Raw genomic sequence first — 11,304 nt, 5'->3', positions numbered from 1 at the left:
ACCACCTCTTTCAGCAACTCCACAGCCTCCTTCACTTGTCCATTTGCTTTATATGCTCCTGCCAGCTCGTGCTGCGACGCTAGTCGAGATGGATGATCCTCCGCCAATGTCTGCTCCCGGATCTGTACCACACCCTTAAGAACTTGGACTGCTTCTCTCACATGGCCAGAGTTCAATAAGTTCCGACCCATGAGGTCATACAGATCCACCCACCGTCGATCAGTAGGCGACCTATCAACTCCAAGGTGAGAGCACAGTCGGTCAAGCAGTCGGAACAGTGTTTGATCATCCCGCATGCGGTGAAGTAGCGACCCACATGCAACCAATATACCGGCCACGGCGGCCCGAGGCGCCGACCCAAACATACACCCCATCTCCCATGACGTGGTCGCTTGAACGTGAGGCTGCAGTAGCCGTGCCTGCACGCGCCACATGTCGTCACCTCCAGACAACGCTACCACACAGCTCATGGCGACCCAGGATGCGTGCTGTCGCCGCTCGTCCTGCCGGTCCCGTGCCCAAGCGTGCACCAACGGATGCATCGATACACGCACCTGTCCATCCTCCACGTGCCTCGATACTAATGCCAACGCCCTCAGTGCAGAGACCGCCTCCACGAGCCGAAACGAGTCCCACGCATCTGCACCGACCGTGATCCAAGAGGGCAGACACGACACGTGCCATGTCGTCAGTCGAAGATCATCCTCATCCCCCGGCTCGCCCTCCCGTATTCCGTGCGCTCCCGTCCATGCCGCAGCAAAGAGAGATAGCGGTAGCGGGCTCGGCCCGCCCACCGCCAGGAGTGGCAGGAGCTCCAGGGCATCGTGCGACGACTCCGTCGGGCTCGCCTGTAAGATCTCCACCGACGCTTCAAACGTCGCGTACACGTCCCGATACCGCGACTGAACTTGCGACGGCCGGAACCTGAGGAGTCGCTTCCGTTGACGTTCGTACACTCGGGGGTACTCTGCTAACCCACAGTGGCCGCGCTTCACGTACGCCCCGGCCTGGATGAGGGCGAGAGGATGTGATTGAAGTAAGGTGGCCACTCTTCGCGCGTCATCGTTTCGCACAGAATGTTGCTCACCAGCAGCACCGGGTGCAACACCGGCGACTTTCAGCAAAAGTGCGGTAGCCTCCTCGGTCGTTAGCCCTTCTAAAGCCACAAAATCTGCCGTGGCATACTGCTGGCACTCCTCATTCCGCGATGTCAGCACCATCACGCCGGCCGAGCCAGGGGGGAAGTAGGTCTGATAATCGACGTCGAGGTCATCCGCATTATCCAGCACCAACATCCACGGTTGTTGGACATTGGCGAGTGCCTGCCGGCCATCCTCCCACGTCGAGGCCGAGATCTGAAGTCGGGTGGCGATATCGAGGAACCCGTTCTCCGCTAAAGACGACGTGCTGACGTCGACCCAGAACACACCCCAAAATCTGCAGATGTTAGTAGAGACTTATGTAGAGTAGAGAAGAAGAAGGTGGACCAACAGGGTTCGAAGGCGCTGGGCGAGCTGTAAGCAGATCTCACTTTTACCTTGGCCACCCATTCCCGAGATGACAATTCGACATTGTACGGTAGGAGTAACCTCGACCAGGGCTTTTTGAATCTTATCTTCCAAGCTCGCGAGAATACAGTCTCGTCCAGTGAATAAAGTATGGACGGGACGTCTAACACTCCAGTGCACATTGACAGTCCTTGCTTCTGTTCGAGGTCAGGAAGTGCATGCAAAGGCGTGGGATGGTCATACTAAGCAGATATTGAACCCGCTGAACATTGTATTTCTGGCTCTACTTAGCGTTCACTCGCCAGCGACAAGATTCAGCTTACCTCGACTGCACTCGCCAAGGAACTCTCGGCCCTTCCTACCACAGAGCGTCAGTAGCGGCACGGTCGCCAGCTAAGTGAAATCTTCGAGGTACACACTTTGTTTCTGTTTCAAATTCGCCACACAGTCGCGCACGCGGAATATTTGCTGCTGGTCGTCCAGGTACTGGTGCGCCGCCTCCTCGATGCGACCCTGTTCTTTATATTCGGCCAAGTCCACGTCCTGGAGTCCCTGCTCGACATTGAGACGGAAGTATCGATTCTGGACGAAATGCTGCCGCCACCGCCCCACAAATCGCTTGGCCGTCTCTTCCGTCTCTGTCGTGATTTGGACTAACGTCTGGGACAAGAACTTCAGTAAATTGTGCTCGATCGCCTTCTTGCCGGGATTCCCCGTCCCGATCGAGATGAAACACTTCACTAGCGACTTCACATCGCCCGTGTCGGCACACCAAATGTCGGAGGCTTCGCCTTCCACCTCTTCCACGGGGTTGTTGACCCCCAACGCGCCATCCACAAACTGTCGAGCTCCGATGAAGACAGGGTCGAAGAAGCCGGTGGCGGCGGACGTGGCGAGGGCAGCTTCACTGATCGTGGCCGGCACGCTCGGTTTCTCGGGAAGGTCGTAACTGCGGAGGCGTGTGATCCCGTACAGGTCTTTCGCCGCCGTGCACACGAAGCTAGATTATCATTTAGCACATCTTCTCGTTGATCTCGAGTTGATGCGTACACGTGACACCCGTGAGACTTCCCATTATTGAACGGTTCCGTGGGGGAGTAACCGCGACTTGTGATTACCTCGTCGATGACCGCTTTCAACTTAGCGCTGTCAAATCGTGGTTGGACTTGTCCTCGCCAGCTCAACGGTGTCCAGTGCGCCTTCTGTTCAAAGACGGCCTTGATCAGTCGGTTGTAGGCTGTGATGCACTCGTCCACGTCCATCTCGAGCCGGCCGAGCATGATGGCGATCAAGCTGTCGCCTTGAGTGTTAGCGCAAGCCACGATTGAGGGCGTAGTGTGATAGAGGATGGAGCGTGTCCACGTACCCGCCGGTGCTGGTCCCGCCGATGAGGTCGAACAATTCGCACGGCTTGAGTTCCGAAGCGCCGCTCTCCCGACGTTCGTGATTCAGCCGAGTCATAATGCTCTTGAGGATATGGAGGGTCGACAGACCGCGAACTCCCCCGCCGTCGAGCGACAGCAGACAGAGCCCGGTGGAGTCGACGGGATTTGACGGGCCACCCGTCGCTCGGTCGACAGAGACTGCTTGCGCCATGAGGTTGGCCCGCGCTGGAAGATACGGGACGGTAGTCTGACGGCAAGGCGAAGTCAAGGTAAAAGAGCGGTAGAGCACAACGGTTATAAGGCCGATGCCTACGCTTGAAGGTGTCTGCGAAAGGCATTGTGAAGGTCGTCCGATCAGGCTGAGAGTGTCTCATCTGGTCTGCGTCAAGCAGTGGGCGCTTACACGACGAGTCGTAGGCGGAGGGATATGGGCCCAGACATGTGGCGTCGAGACCTTTACCATTCAGCCGTTGTGGCGCGCCTTGCGCTTGATTGATTGATTGATTCTTACCTGTTCCAAGGCGCTAGGCCAGGCTCATAAGAGCCTATGCGGGGGCCCTTCGACCAGAGACTAGTACATATGGAAGACTGCTACTAATAGGAAACATCAAAATGGCTATCGCCGGTTTCTATTTTTGGCTATCACAAAGTGATGTTGCCATCTCGGTTTCCTCCAACTGAGTTTGCTCCTCGGCCCGTTCCAAGCAACCCACATTAAGTTCGTCCACGATAAGAGTGAACCACTTCTAGCCCCGTTAGTATATGACTTTGTCAGATGTCGATCTACGAGCATCTCAGTCACTAAAGGCAATGAAAAATACGGAAGTATTCAATTTGTGGGTCCTATAATGGAACCACAAAAGTACCTGGAAAGGCAGCGGATAGCAAGGTATTTTGCTTGCGGTGTTATACTGTCATCCGTCGCTATCAAAGGATGGTGGAAAGATTCTGCCAGTGGCTGATAGCTTTTGTTAGCTATCTCAGGGGGAGAGCGACTAAACTGTGGGTATGAGACTCGATGTCTTTTCGGTACGTTGATATGGACATCAGATGTTCCAGAACCATGAACGGCAGTATCTCCTTATTGTATTGAAACGGAACACATCTTTCTCTCGGGGCCTTGCCATCGTTCTCTGAGCATACAGTGTTTAGGCCCTAACATAGTCTTCTCACGAATGTACTTTGGACAGCAAACCATGAGTTTGCGGGAGAAACGTGGAGCTGTTGAGGATAGGAAAATATCGCAGTGATCCGCAAAGAGCTTTGCTGGCTACCGCGACGTGCTATGGAATGTGAACCAAAAGGTACAGATCATCTGTCGCTGCTGCCCGGTACCCATCTTCTGAGTCGACACGACGACATGACTTCACCAGCCCGGCTCGCTCTAACTATCAATGACAGATCTTTCTCAAATCCGGAGCTGGCATACGAGGAAGCCACAGCACACGATACGCTCGTTGAAGCATTGCAAATAGAGAGAGTGCGAGCCACGCCACATGCATATGGGATCCCGACTGCCTTGGAGGCGGAATTTGGATCTGGGGGAAGAGTGTTGACGTTCAACACGGAATATGATGCTCTTCCAGGAATCGGGCATGCCTGTGGCCACAACCCCATCTCGACATCGAACATCTCGGAGGCTTTGCTGATCTTCGACCGAACCTTCCAATCTGCCAGGCGTTTCAAGATGCAATGACCGACTTGGGCCGGAATGTGCAGAACAATATTGGCCGCGAAACCACCCCGGCGTCGACGGATCAGGGTAACGTGAGCTACGAGTGTCCGAGCTGGCAAGGCATTTTTGGCATTCCATCGCTAAACGGCGCTTATCCTCACAACGCAGGATTTGCTGGAGGCGCAGGTACCCTTGCATCCTTCGAGAAAGCCCGGTTGTCGTGCGAAGGAATGGCTATTGCAGGACATCGTTTCCTGACCAACGACAACTTGGCAGACCAGGTCCAAAAGCATTTCGAAACTGACCCCAGATGATATACTCGGGCGGGACTCTTTATCACCATGTTCACTGCGGTCATGGGAGGATATAGAGTCTGCGCTGCTGTGGGGGAACTTCTTCTGCCAGTTCTAGCTTAATGACTGACTTGACCATATAATGTAGTCAATGATGGTAGTTACCAAAGGGTTTATCATTTATGAAGCAAAGCATCCTGATTCTTGTTCTGTCCGAGCAAATATGCATCCACACATGTCCAGATACAAGATTAGATTTGCTGTGTGGTCGCTCAGGGGCCGCTTAGGCCTTCTTGCTCTCCACATTCTCACGTTGAGCCGAAGATGTCTGTTCAGGAATCTCGGTAACGGTATCCATCTTCTGTCCCAGCATACCAGCATCCTCCACCAAGTTTTGGTTGTCACTGTAACCATTTAGTAAAGCCTTTGTCACCCTAGCCTTTGACTTACTTCAAAGTTTGATTGGGAATGAACAAAGCAAAGGCGATGCCAGGGATGATCATGGCCATTGCGGCAATGAAGAAATATCTGGACACTCATTAGTGATTTCCTCCCAAAACACTTAAGGAAAGTCACATACGATGTAACCTTGTTATACTGCCCACCTGTTAGCAACAGACCTATAGAACTTCCTTTGGTCAGACTTACAGCAACAGCAATGGCGGCTCTCTGTGGAGTGCCCCAATCAGGAACACCAGTAGTGATGGAGTTGTACAAGTTGCTGATGAGTTCCGGTGTGGCGTCGGAACCAAGTGCTTTGGACAGCTGTTCCCTCATGGTTCCTGTGTAGATGGCGCCGCAGATGGCAGTTCCCACACTCTGACCCAGCATGCCGATGGTGACGACAAGGGCGGCCATCTGAGCGGTCTCTCGGTGCGGAACGTTGATGGTAGCCGCGACGTAGCCTCCACTCTGGACTATGCCGTCGCCGATGCCTTGGATGAACTGGACGACGAAGATCTCGGCGGTTGACGGGTGAGACGTGCGCACTCGGAACATCAAGCCATATCCCAAGAGTCGAAGAGCCACACCGCCCATGAGGATCCACTTGAAATGGCGGGTCTTGTAGAGAATGGCCCCCAAGATGATGCCCATGGTGAAGATCATCACACCGTTGACATTGCTCAGATTGGTTGCGGTCACAATCGACATGTTCTTTGCAATCACGGCCCAGTTGTATAGGTAGTTGTGGCTTGCTGCGGCCGCCATGTAGTCTGTAAAGTAGAGCAAGAACCCCAAGCAGATGGACCTGTGCTTCAGGTAGCGCATGGGCAGGAACGGGTGCGCTGCGAAGTGTGCTTCAAAGAACGGAAGGCCGATGAGCATCAGCCCGCCAATCACCATCAGTGCGATGACCCAGGGGGTTTTGTAGCCATGGGGCTGGTTGCTCGCCAACGACAGAGGAATGAGGATGAAAGCGCACCCGACGATGATTATGGCGACCCCCAGCAGATCCATGCTCGACACGACTTCGGAGAAAGTAGGCTTAGGCTTCGCAAGATCGCCGACTTCTAGCCGCTTAGCACGCCGTTCGTAGATCAGAAGCACCGCCGTGATCATCGCAGTGCCAAACGGTAGGATGATCGCAATGATCCCAATACCCCAGCCCCATCCGATGCCCCCAGGCGAGACGACGGCAGAGACCATGTACGAAATGCACCACGGCAGTACCAGGGTGGGGAAGAATTGGATGTTGACGCCGAAGCCACGCAACCGCGTACTGGTAAGATCGGAGATGACAATGGTGTTCAGTGAGTTGAACGCGGTGATGCCAACGACCCGCAGAACCGTCCCCGCTGCGAAAGCCTCGAAGCTCTTTGCTGATGCGGCGACAATCATGCCGACCAGAGCCAGCACGAGCGCCACCGGGTACATGGTCCCACGACCCCAGACATCCGACATCTTAGACCACACAGGTTTTAAAAGAGAAAACGTCAGGTTGGAGGCAGTGGTCAACGCTGCTTCCTGGGATGTCTGCATGAAGCTGGAGATCGCGTAGACATAGTATGTGCTGAAAGTATAGTTGTCCAATTCACTGAGCAATCAATTAGCTGACTCGCGCTCGTTGGGTCGTCTCTGGAGTGTCCGTACTAAACCACCATAAACACACAGATTCTGGAGTGTGATTAGTATGTGAATACAACATGGTTCGAACTTCGCACGCTCAATGGAACATACCCGATGAAAATCAAGAGCCTGCCGTGCCTGCCCCAAACTACCTGCATCAACTCAGATCGTTTGGCACCCTCTGCGGCTAGGTCCAGCTTGACGACTGGCTGCTTCAAATCCTCCTCGTCGGTGTTCACGGTCGTCAAGCCCGTGCCCGGCTCTGCTCTGGCCTCTGCTTGAGTGATCTCCATCGCTGTAGGGTCGACACCATCTGTTGCAAGGGGAGACTTGAGGCTTGGAAAGAAAGGCATGATGGAATGGAGATGATGTGGTCAGAGTAGATTGAGTATCTCACAGCTATTCTGTCTGTCATACCATGCTATTGTATCTATATGTGTTTTCCAGTGATTGTGTGACCTAGTCTCTATCATAGTGACTTCTTGGACCCGCCTCTACCCAGGAGGGTGATCATCCGAGATCTGATAGGGCAGTCAGTATGGAGGCTATCTGGACCATGTGGTTCACGAACTAAGTATGCCCGAACCAGGTACGGCGCTGCCATTAGGTCAAGTGCGGGAATAAGGAGTGCGTGGTCGAGGCTCCCTCTCCTGATGTCTCTATAGCTTATCGCTGTTGGAGATAGCGTACGATAAGGCCAGGAGGGTGGTAGGTGTTGGTTGTTGCGCCGTGCGATAGCATGTCAGAGGCACCTACCAATGAGAATATCTCATCTAGTTGTATGGCGAATAGATAGGTATTCGACATCTCACTGGGTTAGGTTGTAAAGACGTAGCCTTGCGGTCCCATTCTGGCCTGATGCAGCTGTCGAAGCCCTTGGGTGGTGAATGAGTAGGTGGTCTTATCTTATACTGTATTGTCTGACCAGGTCTGCTACCAAGCATCATTACTCATGACGAGGCGAATACAACCAAACCTTTTCACACGAATTCATAGCCGGATCCGGTTGGCCACCCTAACCGAGGCGTATGGGAGTATGCTATCTCGTGAGGCGCTGCTAAGCTGCTTCCTCAGACATCTACTCGCTAGCTCGACTCGCTCATTCAGCCACGACACTTTCCATCTTCACATGGTGAGATGGTGAGATCTCCACTCGTATCATGCATAATCGGTGCTTGCTCTCAAAACGCCTGGTGCTACCCTGGAGTATCGACTGTTGTCCGATGGAATGGGCTGATCGAAGTCGCTACCTGGATGAAACATCGCTATTTCACCAGGGGATCTGTAGACTCTACCATCTTGATAGCTAGGATGCACGTTGAATTGAAAGAGGTCTGTCAACCATATCTTCTGACTGAAAAGCTATCTTATCATGAAGGCATCTTTTTCCAAATCCATGGAGAATCCATGGAGACTTGTTGCAAGGCTGTGGAAACTCACCAACCAGCAACGAGGCTGGAGACCCCGCCAAATGGAAAAGGGGCTCGGTGGTTCGGGCAAGCTCGGCCGATGGCCGGGAAAGGCAAGGAATTAAGTCCGAGCCCCGAACTGCATAATAAACACAACAATGAGTGCCCAAGGATGCCAGCCCCTGGTCAGATGCGGTGTTAATGCTTCATTAACCATCACTCTCGTAGTCAGTAGCGCACTGGGTGGCCACAAGAAAGGGGACTCTGGAGGGGCACATGTTCAAGGCTGGGCAGTTCCTCCGGAGAGCGAAAGCCCGTTACTTTAATATGTTAATGCGTTGTGGAAATCCTGCGCATGGTTAATAGTCTTGGATACGCTGGCCTGCCGAGCTGGACAGTAAGTCCTAGCCGCCATCGTCTATTCATACACACTGTGTCCGCCCTTCGTAAATTCCATACCCCCAGCCAGCCGTCCATCATGACATTCATAGGTACCATGCGTATCATATTCATCATGCTTTTCTCGGGCTCGATGCGGGCTCGTCAGCGGCCTCGACTCTGACCAGGACCTCTTCCAGAAATCCTTCAAGAAACTCGGTCACTCCACCACCCATGCCGACTGGACTCTCTTCATCACATCGCTGGATCTCGTGAAAGACGCTCACAGCTTTAGCAGCCAGCCGTCTGACCTTCTCATGAGCCTGGACTCTCTGTTGGTGCATTCCGGCGGCGGCAGAGGGGCTGAGCTGGCTGGTGCGTGCAAGCTCCTTCAACATGTATGTCCGGCGATGCATTGCTGCCTCCAACGCCGGAATGAGAACAGAGTCTAAAGCGGTGAGTCCTTGGTTCGGATCCTGTTTGGGCACCTGCGCCGATGCGGTATTGCTATTCGTCCTTGATGAGGTGCTACTGTGTGATGCAGGTGTAGAAGCTTGTTGATTCGTCTTGCTCTGCAATGGTGGCAATGGCTGTTGGTTGTTCATGGATGCAGTGGAAGGTGCTCGGGGAATGGAGGGAAGATCTTTTGGCGAAAATTCTGGGAGTGGCTTTTGAACAGGAGTAGTCTTGGAAGTCGATGGTGTGTCATTCCTCTGGATCGGCGCACCTCTGCCTGGGTGCCCTTTGAAAGCTGGAATTTCCGGTATGAGCATGCGAGGCCTCTGTCCTGGTGGAGTCTGTCCTTGTGCCTGGGTCGTGGGGCTGTTTCCACCATCGATCTTCAGAAATCCCATATCTTTGGCCAATTGTGCCTGGAATGCTCGGTCGTACTCATTAGATCCAGGGCTATCTTTATGCGGCGGAGATGTTGGACCGTTGGTGGCAGCGGGGACACGCGGCGTGTCTGGAACAGTTGTAGACTTTGCCAAACTAGACGCTGAGGATAGTTGTGGAAGACCCGAGGGACCAGTGGCTTGCGGCGAGAATGATCCAGACGCTTTCATCGGAGATGGTGGAAGTGGCACCTTCGCCGGAGTAGGAAATGCAGACTTCACGGGCGATTTCTGAGGTGAAGATGGTGCCTTGACAGTGTCATCCCATTCAACCTTGTTCTTGGGAGCAGAGGTCTCAGCGGAGGCGCGCGAATTGGTGTCGGAGTCGTTCATCGGACGGAGCCCAGTTCCACGACCGCCGGCTGCTCTGACAGTGCCGAAGTCCCACAGATCTTCATTTTCCGATGCCGATGGATGGGACTGTTGGGCCTCTTCTTCCTCCTCTTCGTCGTCAGAGGATCGGTGGCCGCGGGTCGCCATGTATCTTTCGTTCCTCTCAATCAGTTCGGTCAGATATGTCGTCTTCTTTGCTTTGCGCACGAACGGATGTTTTAACAATTCTCTTGCCGAAGGTCGCTCCCGAGGGTCCCGTCGTAGACATAGCTCAACGAAATCCTTGAATGTCCTGGAGAAGTTCCCCTGCAACGTTGGCGGTGGGTTCTTGGGGATCAGGAACAACACTTTCATCGGATGGATGTCGGCATATGGAGGCTCCCCCTGCGCCAGTTCGATAGCCGTGATACCAAGGGACCAGATGTCTGCTTTATGATCATAGCCAGACTGCTTAATCACCTCTGGAGCCATCCAGAAAGGCGTTCCGACAAAGGTGTTCTTCTTGGTCATCGTGGCTGACAGTTGTCCCGAGACCCCAAAGTCGGCCAACTTTACTTGTCCGTTCTGGCCCAGCAAAATATTGGCAGCCTTGATATCTCGGTGTAATTTCTTGTCTCCGTGTAGGTAGTCCAGACCCATCAATAGTTCCCGAATGATGATGCAGATGTAGTCTTCGTGAATATTGCCGGGGCGCATGAGATCTGAACAACTTCCACCCGAGCAAAATTCCATTATGATCCAAAGATCCGAGCCTTTGAGGAATGAGCCATGGTATTTCGTCACGTACGGAGACTGCAGCTCTGACAGGATCGATATCTCTTGTATGATGTCTTCGACTTCGTCTTCGGCATTTTCAACGTCAATAACCTTGATGGCCACAGCTTGTCCGGTCCTCTTGTCCACTCCCTTGTAAACCTTTCCAAAGCTTCCGCCCCCGATGCAATTTTGCTTGGTATAAAGCTCCTCGGGATCCATCGGCGACGAATATGGTGAGCGCGGGGCCAAGGGAGGCCGTAAGCTGGTGCGCGATATGGACGTGTCTTGCAGGGCGCAACCGATCTAGGACGTCGACGATTGTAGTCGTTTAGGAATTTCAGCAGCAGTCTGAGTTCTGAATACAAGAAGTGTCAATGGAAGCGGCTGATATCATGAAGGGTGTCAGTGCACCAGTCAGTTCCTCAGGGAAAAGTGGGAGGATAGAGCTGTGTGAATCGCGTCGCTTGTGTGTCGTGTGCTGTGTAAGAGCTCGTAAGGTTATCATGGGCATTCCACATCTTTGTATTGTGCATGCATACTCAGATCTCGGGCTGTCGTCGCAATGCTCATGATTGTCAGTTAATGGTTGTGGAGGTGAAACGAATGC

The 11,304-nt window shown here is 53.4% G+C and overlaps 4 protein-coding genes across 4 annotated transcripts; 1 reads left to right on the top strand and 3 right to left on the bottom strand.

Annotated features, from left to right (window-relative positions):
* Positions 1–172: 172 nt before the first annotated feature.
* A1O1_01456 (uncharacterized protein) lies at positions 173–3,104 on the bottom strand (the record flags this gene model as incomplete). Its single annotated transcript, XM_007722369.1, has 6 exons — positions 173–231; positions 317–1,437; positions 1,492–1,705; positions 1,928–2,508; positions 2,559–2,801; positions 2,875–3,104. The coding sequence occupies 6 exons, from the start codon at positions 3,102–3,104 to the stop codon at positions 173–175; spliced, it is 2,448 nt and encodes an 815-aa protein (XP_007720559.1).
* A 1,149-nt stretch (positions 3,105–4,253) lies between these two features.
* On the top strand, positions 4,254–4,589 carry A1O1_01455 (uncharacterized protein; the record flags this gene model as incomplete). The annotated part of the gene is made up of 1 exon (XM_007722368.1): positions 4,254–4,589. The coding sequence occupies one exon, from the start codon at positions 4,254–4,256 to the stop codon at positions 4,587–4,589; it is 336 nt and encodes a 111-aa protein (XP_007720558.1).
* Positions 4,590–5,144: 555 nt separating this feature from the next.
* On the bottom strand, positions 5,145–7,281 carry A1O1_01454 (uncharacterized protein; the record flags this gene model as incomplete). Its single annotated transcript, XM_007722367.1, has 5 exons — positions 5,145–5,265; positions 5,312–5,389; positions 5,442–6,896; positions 6,953–6,976; positions 7,040–7,281. The coding sequence occupies 5 exons, from the start codon at positions 7,279–7,281 to the stop codon at positions 5,145–5,147; spliced, it is 1,920 nt and encodes a 639-aa protein (XP_007720557.1).
* A 1,568-nt stretch (positions 7,282–8,849) lies between these two features.
* Positions 8,850–10,916, bottom strand: A1O1_01453 (STE/STE20/YSK protein kinase; the record flags this gene model as incomplete). The annotated part of the gene is made up of 1 exon (XM_007722366.1): positions 8,850–10,916. One exon carries the CDS (start codon positions 10,914–10,916, stop codon positions 8,850–8,852), a length of 2,067 nt encoding a protein of 688 aa, XP_007720556.1.
* Positions 10,917–11,304: the final 388 nt, after the last annotated feature.

Source organism: Capronia coronata (assembly GCF_000585585.1).
Source record: "Capronia coronata CBS 617.96 chromosome Unknown acBCG-supercont1.1, whole genome shotgun sequence".
Classification (NCBI taxonomy): Eukaryota; Fungi; Ascomycota; class Eurotiomycetes; order Chaetothyriales; family Herpotrichiellaceae; genus Capronia; species Capronia coronata.
This window is presented reverse-complemented; position numbering and strand designations above follow the sequence as displayed.